This window comes from Schistocerca cancellata, chromosome 9 (genome assembly GCF_023864275.1).
Source record: "Schistocerca cancellata isolate TAMUIC-IGC-003103 chromosome 9, iqSchCanc2.1, whole genome shotgun sequence".
NCBI classification, from domain to species: domain Eukaryota; kingdom Metazoa; phylum Arthropoda; class Insecta; order Orthoptera; family Acrididae; genus Schistocerca; species Schistocerca cancellata.
Window position 1 is genome coordinate 199,904,513 of NC_064634.1, and position 13,320 is coordinate 199,917,832.

The 13,320-nt window shown below is 39.8% G+C and overlaps 1 protein-coding gene across 1 annotated transcript in view; it reads right to left on the reverse strand.

The window, feature by feature from the left end:
* The window catches only part of LOC126101283 (uncharacterized), a 171,033-nt gene that overhangs the window by 17,449 nt on the left and 140,264 nt on the right, over positions 1-13,320 (reverse strand). Inside the window, exons 9-11 of the mRNA XM_049911964.1 lie at positions 8,541-8,608; positions 8,199-8,276; positions 1,006-1,299 (exon numbers count right to left, since the gene is read on the reverse strand). Of these exons, the coding sequence (XP_049767921.1) occupies positions 1,006-1,299; positions 8,199-8,276; positions 8,541-8,608 (440 nt within the window). The remainder of the gene's footprint in view (positions 1-1,005; positions 1,300-8,198; positions 8,277-8,540; positions 8,609-13,320) is intronic.

Here is a 13,320-nt window from a genome sequence, read left to right on the forward strand (position 1 = left end):
GAAAAAAGTTATATAAAAAGCATTGTTTTTTTGCAGTTTAAAACCTTACAGATTTTTTTCTGTGAAAATTATTTTGAATTTGTATTATTGTACTTAATACATCAGATTTACTTAAAAATAAAATAAAAAATGATGTCTGCATACATTTTATGGTTTGCACAGTGCTCTGTGACAGGAAAACAGGCATAGCACAGATAAATAGCATCGGCTACAAAATAATATTCCTAGTGCACAGGTACTAGGAGAACGTCTGAGATGTTTGAAAGATAGAGACAAAATGCTGGCTGTAGTAAAACTGAGGACAGATTGTGAGCCATGCTTGGGTAGCTGAGGGATGGAACACTTTTAGTTGCATATAACAACATTAAAAATTAATCCTTCACATGTCAGAAGAAAACATAAAGAAAGAAAACTAATTGAAAACTATAAAAGATGTCACACAGAAATATGGCCTAGAGAAATGTGAAAGGAGTGAAACGAAAAGCAAATCAACAGTAGTCTACAAGAGCTGAGAAGAATGCTACAAAAGACAACTTTCACAGTGAGTTAAGAAGGCAGGTAAGCAGGAATAATTCTCAAGATAGGGAGGGTGGAAGTAGGAAAACATCTAAAACAATTTTCCCATCATTAATTTCGTCTTAATAATTTTTTGCTTCAGTTTGCATGTTGGACAAGTAATTAAACATATAAAGAGTTAGGAGCTGGTTGAAGCCTGCTGTGTGTGTTAAGAGCTCAAAAACTCACTGCAAGGAACACTGTCCAAAATTTGAAAAAAAAAAAAAAAAAGAAAAAAAAGAAAAAGAAAATAAAGTTCAAGTTACACATTAGTCATATGTAACTTCATTCTATAGTATGTCAACACACAAACTAGATTACTAACATACGACATTACCTTCTCTTCAGCTTGAGACAAATGCTTTGTAAAAGTCTCCATATGAGTTTAACATTACTTTAACTGTACTAAATTCAATACTATTATTAACATGGAGAGTATTATTTGTTTACCTAAACTGTGCTCTGGATGTTCTCCACAAGCTGGGTAAAAGCGCATAGTGTCGCCAGACGAACAGCCAATGTCGAGTGATGCCAAGTTGTGGTCAGTGCAATCAGAGGCTCCCGTACCCATTCCTGTCCCTGGATCTGCACTGTTCCCACCAGCAGCTCCGGCACTGCCCTCCTGTCGCCTGCTCCGCAGCAGTCCATGCTGTGCCGTGTCACTCTCACTTTTGGTGCTGGTGCCACCACCGATGATATTGTAACGACCATCGAAAGGGCACTTACGTGGACGCAGGGAAACAGCTGGAATGATATACAGATTATGTGTTATCTACAAAGAAAATAGTAGTTGAAAAAGATACTAATCAAATAACAACAGCAAAAACTTCCTGCATTCCAAGCATCTGCAAGTTGATGCTTTTGTAGTCTGTAATTCGACTGTAAAGAAAGGGAGGAAATGGGAGTTTCTAAAATTCATCCCATAGCCCTCAACCATGGATAAAAAAAAAAGTAATAAATCATAATTTTGTGTGGCACAGTGGTCTGTTGGAAGTCTTTCAATTGGACACCACTTCCATGATTTGTGTCTCTACAGTTTTATGAGGAACCTGACCTGGGTGTCCTTTTTGGCGAATCATTGAGAGGTGAACACTAGGTTAAAGGCAGACTGAAAAAACATGGTCTGACCGGGCTTTGCTCCTTCAACTCTTTAGTTTCCAGGCACATGCCTCCTGCTAGACCACTAGTTGTGCAGTGGGACATAATGAGAAGGGAATCAATTATGAGGTGTCAGCAAAATAGAAAATCTCGAAAGCTTATAACAATTTTCCATGCTACTGTGCCATTGTTTGATGGATTCTCTTAAAAATCCCAAAATTTTGTCTCCATCAGACAAAAGCTACTTCAAGTGGTATTTCATTATACAACCAGTAGACACTGTATGTATAACTAGTAGACACAATGGCCTGCAACTGACAAAAGTCAGTTTTCGTTGCTGTCTACATCCCTCCAAAGATGAAATGTCACTTGCTTTTCTTAAATTTGGGTTGTTATTGTCTCTTAACAACTTTGCAACCTTCAAAGATGGAGGTGAAATATTGGGATTGTCAAGAGAATGCATCGGGTCATGGCATAATAAAGAAGAAAATTTGAACAGCTCTCATTGTGATAGCTTACATTTTGCATTTTTGTGTGAAATATGGGCACCCAAAACGTTAACATTGTCACAGAGGACACATGGAAAATACAGGCTGGAGAATGAACACTGATACAGAAAAAGTAAGAAAAAACAGAAAGTGGGCATGTGAAATAAAACCTTAGGCAAAAAGAGACAAATTGAAAAATGTAAAAGACAGAAAAGAAACATACCTAAAATGATGGGAAGGACAGAAACGACCACTGGAGATTTTTAAAAAGAGGAAACAGGCAATAGCAGACGATTCCATGGGGTACTGGATTTAAGAAAAACACCTCACTAATCAGTGTAACTGCTATGATACATGTATCAAGTTGGCATGGCATAAGGTCACTGTCTGGCCACCTGGGTCAATAAAGGGTTTGCTAGGCCTCCAATTCTTTGTTGATGCCAGCATTAAATAGTGATCTTCGTGTGCCGCAACTGTGCAATGCCTTGGACTGTGTTTTGTTTGATATTCACATTATGCATGGATCCACTATTACTGGAGTCCATTAATTGTGTTTTGTCGATTCCATTAAGGAGGAGAACCATCAAAGAAGTGGAGTGAACCAAAGTATCTATTAACAAAAGACAAGCAAATTGTAAGATCTTAATCTGTATACTGTATTAACAGTGAAATTATCACTTATTGCTTAATGTTAATCATGCTTACTCCAGCTGAACTTAAATCAGAATCGAATCTATTGTATTACTTTTAAAAGAGCTGCTGTATCCTCAGTTACTTTAAATAGCTGTGGTTTATCCCCAATTGGTAGCTTACTATTTAGTTGACTACATTGATATTTTATGCCTTGGTCTATGGTGGAGTTATCCATTTCCAGGTTTATGATGCTACATTTATTCCACATATTTGTAGTGAGTTTTACGTGTAAATAAATGATGAATGCTCTCTACAAAAACAAGAGTCAGAAAATTCTCTGCTGTGACATTGTGAAAAATTAGTGTTTCAAGAAGGGTCTAACTGACTGTTCAGCAAGAGCCCTAAGCTGCTCTGTTGCAGTGTGTGATATGTAACGACTTATGTGTGTTGCCAGTACAGTCTTTCAGGTTTTTATTGCTTATTTAGCCCTATCTAAGGTGTATTTTACATCACGCAGATATAGATATCGCAATGTTGTCACCTTTGCTCAGGAAAAAGTTAATTATGTTATTTAAAAAAATTGGTGCAGTGTGGCAAAAACATAAAGACACCTACTTCTAAAAAGAATTTTTAAGAACATGTGACCAACGCATAAACTTTCCTACGTACCAATGAAAATGAAACTTTGAGGGTGTGTTGTAAGTCATGCCTGTAGCTCAGCTGGTTTGTTTATTCATTATTCACACACACAATTTTTTTCTGTCTTGGCCACAGTTTATTATTTAATATTTTGATTATGCGTTTTGGCTGTGGTTCATGGTGTGGGTTCCTGTAGTCATGTCCTAGTTCATGAACCACGGGCAACGTATGTGTGGCCAAGTAAGTGGTCCCGACAGTCGGGATAACAGTTACTTTGGAATAAGGCAGGGCATCTCGGACATATTCTGAGTCGTGGTCACCTTTGTGCTCATACGGCAAAGACTACCAAATCCACCGGTTAGTCCCTCAGCCGTTAGGGGTAAAACCCAATGGGACTCGGGGCAAGTAAGGCTAGCAACCTGCTCCCCTGGTACTTTAAATATGATGCTGGCAACAATCAGAGCAAAATGCCTCAGACCTTTGGAGGTGACGGAGTCCCACCTCTAACTGACAAACCAGGAACTCCTAAGATACGACTTGGCAAACAAATGGTAATGAGATGGGGATCTATTAATATCAATGGGGGCTACTCTGGGAAGAAGGTAGAGCTGGCAGAGGCTGCAAGTAAGATGGGGCTGGACGTTTTAGCTGTTAGTGACATTCGGGTAAGGGGTGAGAAAGAAGAGGAAGTGGGAGAATACAAGGTCTACCTGTCAGGAGTCAAAGCAGGAATAGCACAATACCAGAACCCAGGTAGCCAGAGAAAGTTACGTTGAAGAAAGAAACAAAGCCAAACAGATAATTGCAGCATCCAAGAAGAAATCGTGGGAAGACTTTGGAAACAGGTTGGAGACTGGGTCAAGCTGCTGGAAAACCATTCTGGAGTGTAGGGCTTTACATCAGGAAAGAAATGGAACCCAGCGTAGTTGCAATAAGGTATGTAAACGAACGACTGATGTGGATAGATTTGACAGTGTCTAGCAAGAAAATTAGGATTGTGTCAGTCTATTCGCATTGTGAAGGGACAGATCAAGATAAGATGGATAGTTTTTATGAGGCACTCAGTGATGTAGTTGTTAGAGTAAAGGACAAGGACAGTGTTCTGCTCATGGGTGATTTTAACGTCAGGATTGGAAATCGAACAGAAGGGTATGAAAAGGTTATGGGTAAATTTGGAGAGGATATGGAGGCCAACAGGAACGGGAAACAACTCTTGGATTTCTGTGCCAGTATGGGCTTAGTAATCACAAACTCCTTTTTTAAACATAAGAACATTCACCGGTATACTTGGGAAGTCAGGGGAACCAGATCTGTCATTGACTATATAATAACAGATCAGGAATTCAAGAAGGCTGTGAGGGGCACATGTGTATTCAGGGGATTCTTTGATGACACTGATCATTATTTAATCTGCAGTGAAATTGGGATTGTGAGGCCGAAAGTGCAGGAGGTCAGGTTCATATGTAGGAGGATAAGAGTGGAGAAACTTCAGGATAAGGAAATCAGGCACAAGTACATAACAGTGATCTCAGAAAGGTACCAGTTAGTTGAATTTAGTCAATTACAGTCATTGGAAAAGGAATGGACAAGGTACAGGGACACCGTACTAGAAGTGGCTAAAGAATGTCTTGGAACAGTAGTGTGTAAAAGTAGGATGAAGCAAACAGCGTGGTGGAATGATACAGTCAAGGCAGCCTCTAAAAGGAAAAAGAAAGCGTATCAAAAATGGCTACATACCAGAACCCAGGTAGCCAGAGAAAGTTACGTTGAAGAAAGAAACAAAGCCAAAGAGATAATTGCAGCATCCAAGAAGAAATCGTGGGAAGAATTTGGAAACAGGTTGGAGACTATGGGTCAAGCTGCTGGAAAACCATTCTGGAGTGTAATTAGCAGTCTTCGAAAGGGAGGTAAGAAGGAAATGACAAGTATTTTGGACAGGTCAGGAAAACTGCTGGTGAATCCTGTGGATGCCTTGGGCAGATGGAGGGAATATTTTGAAGAGTTGCTCAATGTAGGTGAGAATGCGATCAGTAATGTTTCAGATTTCAAGGTAGAATGGGATAGGAATGATGATGGAAATAGGATCACATTTGAGGAAGTGGAAAAAATGGTCAATAGATTGCAGTGCAATAAAGCAGCTGGGGTGGATGAAATTAAGTCGGAACTCATCAAATACAGTGGAATGTCAGGCCTTAAATGGCTACACAGGATAACTGAAATGGCCTCGGAGTCAGGACAGGTTCCATCAGACTGGACAAAAGCAGTAATCACATCAATCTTTAAACATGGAAACGGAAAAGATTGTAACAACTACAGAGGTATCTCTTTAATTAGTGTTGTGGGTAAAATCTTCTCAGGTATTGTTGAAAGGAAAGTGCGAGTATTAGTTGAGGACCAATTGGATGAAAATCAGTGTGGGTTTAGGCCTCTTAGAGGTTGTCAGGATCAGATCTTTAGCTTACGGCAAATAATGGAGAAGTGTTATGAGTGGAACAGGGAATTGTATCTATGCTTTATAGATTTAGAAAAGTCATATGACCGGGTTCCTAGGAGGAAGTTATTGTCTGTTCTATGAGATTATGGAATAGGAGGCAAACTTTTGCAAGCAATTAAAGGTCTTTACATGGATACTCAGGCAGCAGTTAGAGTTGACGGTAAATTGAGTTCATGGTTCAGAGTAGTTTCAGGGGTAAGACAAGGCTGCAACCTGTCTCCACTGTTGTTCATATTATTTATGGATCATATGTTGAAAACAATAGACTGGTTGGGTGAGATTAAGATATGTGAACACAAAATAAGCAGTCTTGCATATGCGGATGACTTAGTTTTGATGGCAGATTCGATTTAAAGTTTGCAAAGTAATATTTCAGAGCTAGATCAGAAATGTAAGGACTATGGTATGGAGATTAGCATCTCCAAAACAAAAGTAATGTCAGTGGGAAAGAAATATAAATGGATTGAGTGCCAAATAGGAGGAACAAAGTTAGAACAGGTGGACGGTTTCAAGTACTTAGGACGCATATTCTCACAGGATGGCAACATAGTGAAAGAACTGGAAGCGAGGTGTAGCAAAGCTAATGCAATGAGCGCTCAGCTACGATCTACTCTCTTCTGCAAGAAGGAAGTCAGTACCAAGACTAAGTTATCTGTGCACCGTTCAATCTTTCGACCAACTTTGTTGTATGGGAGCGAAAGCTGGGTGGATTCAGGTTACCTTATCAACAAGGTTGAGGTTACGGATATGAAAGCAGCTTGGATGATTGCAGGTACTAGTAGATGGGAACAATGGCAGCAGGGTGTCCACAATGAGGAAATCAAAGAAAAACTGGGAATGAACTCTATAGATGTAGCAGTCAGGGCGAACAGGCTTAGATGGTGGGGTCATGTTACACGCATGGGAGAAGCAAGGTTACCCAAGAGACTCATGGATTCAGCAGTAGAGGGGAGGAGGAGTCAGGGCAGACCAAGGAGAAGGTATCTGGATTCGGTTAAGAATGATTTTGAAGTAATAGGTTTAACATCAGAAGAGGCACCAATGTTAGCACTGAATAGGGGATCATGGAGGAACTGTATAAGGGGGGCTATGCTCCAGACTGAACGCTGAAAGGCATAATCAGTCTTAAATGATGATGATGATGATGATGATGCGTTTTGGCTAACTGCCATCATCGGAGACAAAGAGTGAAAACATGGATACACAATTCTTTGCACATATTACAGAATATCCATGGGAAGCACATTCTTTCAATAAATCACGAAATGAAAAGTGCTCACAATAAGTACGGAACAATACTTAAAGTGTCAATACACTGTATATCATAAATTAGTGCATTCTCTGCCAATGACTGGTAAGAAGGTTAATTATTCAAGGCACAATAACAGAAAACACTATTTTATTGATGACTAAGTGCAGATATGAATAAAATGTAGATTAGATTAAAAATATACTTTCCATTTTTGTTGGTATGTCCAAGTAATCATTAAAATGATAAATTCATGTAATTAATACATGTGGATTTATATGGCTCTCGAGATTTTAACAAACTTTACGTAACATAAGATTTTCGAAACATATGATACCTGACAGTAAAATATTGCAGCAACCAAATGCAAGGCTGCAGGTCAACAACAGAACACAATAAAAAACAATGACAAAATGGTAGGAAAATTATTCCAAAGCACCAGTTCACTACCAACATGGAGCCAATAAAAATTAGGTGGAGGTAAGGGGGCTAAACAATTATCGATTCTATAATGTAAGTCTCTCCTGATCCAAGGTTCTGGGTGACTTTTCTGTACCCCTTTCCCTAAACCTCTCCAGTCCTTTTCCTTCACCCTCCTTCCTTCCCCTTCAACTCTTTCGCCAGAAGGAGGAGCCACTGGCTCCGAAAGCTTGTAAACGTTAAATCCTTTTTGTTAAAATCTCACAAAAAGCACAGCTTTTCCGCCATTCACAGGCAACTAATGCAACTTTGCAAAATTCTTATAAAATGAGTATAATAATTCTTATAAAATGAGTATAATAATGCTCTATCAGCCTGTTCCATTATGCACTGAAGTCAATAACAAATAAATTATTGTCAATCCATTTCAGCTGTCACACATATTATTTTTCTGTGTGTAAATGCATATTCAATTTAGATTTTTAGAAAAAACTGATCTTACACTATACAAGCCAAATTTCATTTTTGTGTACCTATATGTTCATCTAAGATTGTTTAACATTAATGGTATTGGTAAATTTATAACATTTCTAATGCAAAAACAAAATTATTTCATTCTTACTGATCAGTGTGGTGTGAGGAAGTGCAGACTTCAAATATGCTGGGTTGCATGCTTCTTCTGGAGCTTGCACAAGATGCGCTGTGAAAGAAAAATTACTTGTTCATTTTATAAGTTCTAGGGATACTGTTATACAAAACTATTTCAGCTACAAATAATAATTCATATGTAACATTCTTTCTAAAAACAATATGAAGCCTACAGTTATTTCAACTTCATAAATGAATTTTGTATTTCTCTGCTCAGTTTTATAGTTATCACACAAAAGCTTTGGCCAGCACTAAAAATATAAAATGCAGTGGCTCATAGATTACAAGAGCTATAATAGAATATCAATATTCTTACTGGTTTGTTGCAGCTCAATCACATGGCCATCACGCCTGTAGAATACCATGCAGACATAACCACTGTTACTGTAAGATACATAAATGTAATTAGTCAACAGAATAAAATGAAACTGTTGTCACACAAAGGATACTATATCATATTAATTTTATGGTAAAGATTACACATGATCTGTCTGTAATTATGCAGTAACAGCTAGATAATGCAATAGCAAAAATACCTGGTGGAAACAAAACAATATGCAAAACAGAAAATAAAGCATAGCTTTTGTAATATGTAAGTATGCAATAGTGATTTTTATACTCTTCACAAACTTTCTCTTTCTTCCTTATATACAGAGGAAGTTGCAGGAAGTAAAGGAAGCTTCTCTCCTTACACAGATTACCACAGTTTCAGAAGCAGGATGTTTACATTATATATATGAGGGATAATCAGTAGGTGTAGGTTACTGTTTAATTTGTTAATAATATTCACTAGATAGCTCCTAGCAGTTTACTATAGGTCACTGTCTTATTCTTTAGTATTCACCAGATAGCCCCTCACAGGAAAATAAGCACCAGATCTAGCTTCTATCATGCATTTTTATTGTTTTTCATTATTGAGTGCCCTTTCTGAACTACAGTGTAGCTTGTGTGGCAGTAGGTTTCCTAAAGTTTTTTTACAGTAAATCAGTTATTAGCTAGATGGATTGGGACTGTGTCTGTTGCGTGCGGATGCAGGAGGAGTTGGCCACAGCCCAAACGTAGCTGGAAGCTTTGTTGGCCACAGTCAACAAGCTCCAGAGAGCCACCTTTAGGTGCGGTGGGGATGGGGTGCCTGGGGCAGCCTCTGCTGAACTACATGTGGAGGGGAGGGGGGGGGGGGGTGTCACAGCTCTCTGTCACTGAGCCGACCTCAGGTGCGACTGAGCCGGCTGACCCACTCTCACCTCAATGTGGGTGGCAGACTGTGTCGATGTCTCAAGCCTCAAGGCAAAGGCTGCAAGGGGGACGCAAGCTCCTGCCAAATCCCATGCATTTTGCTAATAGATTCAGTGTGCTATCTGATGCAGGGGAGGGGGGGGGGGGGGGGCTGAGCCATATCAGAACGTACCTTTTGCCAGGATAGTGGCCGCTCCTTCAGCAAGGTCCGGACAGGCACGTGGGGATAGGGGTTTGTTAGTTATTGGGAGCTCCAATGTTAGGTGGGTCATGGAGTCCCTCAGGAACATAGCGGCTAGGGTGGGGAAGAAGTCCAACGTTCACTCAGTGTGCTTGCAGCAGGGCCTTGTCCGGGATGTGGAAGAAGCTCTTCTGGCAGCTATCAAGTGTGCGGGGTGCAGCCAGCTGCAGATTGTTGCACATGTCGCCACCAATGATGCCTGTCATCGGGGTTCCAAGGAAATCCTTGGGTCCTTTCAACAGCTGGCTAAATTGGTGAAGGCGCCCTCCATCTCTCGAGGAGTGGAAGCCAAGCCGACGATCTGCAGCATCGTACCCAGGGTGGAACGGGGTCCTCTGGTTTGGAGTCGAGTGGAGAATCTAAACCAGAGGCTACATTGACTATGATGAAAATGGTTGTAGATTCCTTGACCTACGCTATGGGATGGAAGGTTGTAGGATGCCCCTTGATAGATCAGGGGTGCACTGTATACAGGAAGCAGCTACATGGGTAGCACAGTACTTGTGGTGTGCACATGTTTTTTTTTTTTTTTTTTTTAGATTAGGTTCCTCCCCACAGGCAACAAACCGTTGGCCTGAAAAATTACCAGTTCATGACACTGATGTGGGTGTGCCAACTGTAAAATATGTTATTTCACCTAAACAGATCATTCCAAAGGATTTAAATATGCTAAATCTCATGTTAGTAAATTTTCAAAGTGCCTGTAGCAAGATCGCTGAGTTACTCTCCAAAATAAACAGTAGCAATGCCAATATTGTATTAGGTACCGAAAGCTGGTTGAAACCAGACATAAATGGCAGTGAAATTTTGAACTCAGACTGAACAATGTTTAGGAAGGTAGGACTAATGCTGTGGGAGGTGGTGTGTTCATTTCAGCTAAAAGCTGTTTAAACGCAGTTGAGATCAATACTGAGTCAGACTGTGAAATAGTCTGTATAAAGCTGTCAATCAGACAAGGATTGACCATTGTATTAGGATGTTTTTGTAGACAACCAGCATCCGCAACAAACATCGCAGAATGTTTCAGGGAAGTCTTCAGTACATAGGAAACAAATATCCAAATTACCCATTAGTTATAGGTGGAGACTTAAATCTGGCATCGACTGACTGGGAAAATTACATGTTTATCACAGGGGGCAGTAGCAAAGACTCGTGTGAGGTTATTCTAGGGGAACTCTCAAGAAACAACTTTGAGCAATTGGTTAGAAAACCAACTCGAGATGGGAATATATTAGATATCTTGGTGACAAACAGACCTGATCTTTTTGAGGAAGTTAATCTAGAAGGAGGTATTAGCGACCATAAAGTCGTCGTGGCTTCTATATCAGTGGAAGCTGAAAAAATACCAAAGAAACAGTGTAGAGTTTTCTTGTTTGGGAAAGCAAATAAAAGTGTCATTAATGAATATCTTCATAGTCAGCTCCAAGCATTCACTGTGGGACACAAATATATTGAGCATCTTTGGTCGGAATTTGAAGGTATTGTCCACCATGTGCTATAGAAGTAGGTACCTAGCAAAAATATAGGGGAGGGAAAGGATCCACCTTGGTACAACAAACATGTTAGGAAGTTGCTGAGAAAGCAGAGAATTCTGCACAGTTGTTTTAAATGTAGTCACTGCCCCGCTGACAAACAGAAATTATGGGAAATGAAAGCAGCTGTCGAAAGGTCAATGAGAGATTCTTTTAACGAATTTGAAAGCAATATTTTATCTGCAGATTCTACAAATAACCCCAAAAAATTTTGGTCGTACTTCTAATCTATGAATGCTACAAATACGAGGGCTATCCACAAAGTACATTACGTTTTGGAATTAAAAATAAATCAAGTATTGGAAAAATTTTTTATTATGTACAGATGAAAGCCACACTTAAATACTACTTTTCTACATAGTTGCCATTTAAATTAAGGCACTTATCGTAGTGATGGATGAGCTTGGAAATTCCTTCGTCGTAAAATTCGGCCGCCTGCGCCTTCAACCACGTGGTTACCTCTTCTTTTGGGACAGAAAAGGTGTGATTTTTGTGGATTTCCTGGAAAGAGGCACTACAATAAACTCTCAAAGGTATTTCCAAACTCTGCACAACCTCAGAAGAGCAATGCAAAACAAGCGCAGGGGAAAGTTGTGCTCAAAGATCTTGCTGATTCACAACAATGCCCAGGCCCACATAGCAAATGCCACTCGTGAAGTTCTCGAATCTTTTAAGTGGGAGTTGTTTCCTCATCCGCCGTACAGTCCCGACCTGGCACCGAGCGACTTCCACTTATTCCCAGCAATGAAGAAGTGGTTGGCTATGCAGCGTTTTGATGACGACGCACAGCTTCAAGAAGAGGTAACCACGTGGTTGAAGACGCAGGCGGCCGAATTTTACAACGAAGGAATTTCCAAGCTCGTCCATCGCTACGATAAGTGCCTTAATTTAAATGGCAACTATGTAGAAAAGTAGTATTTATGTGTGGCTTTCATCTGTATATAATAAAAAAAAACTTCCAATACTTTATTTATTTTTAATTCCAAAACGTAATGTACTTTGTGGATAGCCCTCGTAATTCAATACCTTCTCTTGCTGACAGTACGGGTAATGCAACTAATGACAATAAACAGAAGGCTGAAATTCTAAACCTAGCTTTCAAAAACTCGTTTACGGTGAAGGACTGCAGCACCATTCCCCCTTTCAATTATCGAGCAAACGCAAGGATGGCTGACATAGTGTTTAGTGTATTCGGGATTGTAAAACAGTTAAGATCCTGAGATGCCAGGAAGGCATCTGGCCCGGACGGTATCCCTGTAAGATGTTATGTTGACTATGCTACAAATATAGCACCATTCATATTCATCATCTATCAGAGATCATTGGAACAGTGGAAAGTTGCACGGGATTCGAAGAACGCCCAGGTCATAGCAATCTATAAAAAGGGTAGAAAATCAGATGCACATAATTACCGGCCAATTTCACTGACATCAATTTGTTGTAAAAATCATGGAACATATTTTTTGTTCAGACATAATGACCTCTCTAAACTCTGAGAAGCTCATCTGCAGAAACCAGCATGGTTTTAGGAAACAGTGGTCATGCGAGACATAGCTGGCCCTCTTTGTGCATGATATACAACAGGCTCTAGATACTGGCTCCCAGATTGATGCCATATTTCTCGACTTTCGAAAGGCGTTCAACTCAGTTCCGCACTGTTGCTTGCTCCAAAAATGGCATGCTTATGGCCTATCTGATGACATATGCGGTTGGGTAGATAGTTTCCTAACAGTCAGAGAGCAGTATGTCGTCCTGAATGGGGTGACTTCAACAGAAAAAAGCATAACTTCAGGTGTGCCCCAGGGTAGTGCAATAGGTCCGCTGCTTTTTATGATTTACATAAACGATATGGTTGATGGTATTGACAGAGGCATTAGACTGTTTGTCGATGACGCTGTAGTCTACAGGAAAGTAGTATCACACGAAAGTTGTGAACAAATCAATGAGGATTTGCGGAAAATAAATGCATGGTGAAATGACTGGCAGTTATCTCTCAATATTAGTAAGTGTAACCTACTGCATATAATAAGCCAAAAATCCCCATTAATGTATGAGTACAAAATAAATGCCCAGTCTTTGGAAGCAGT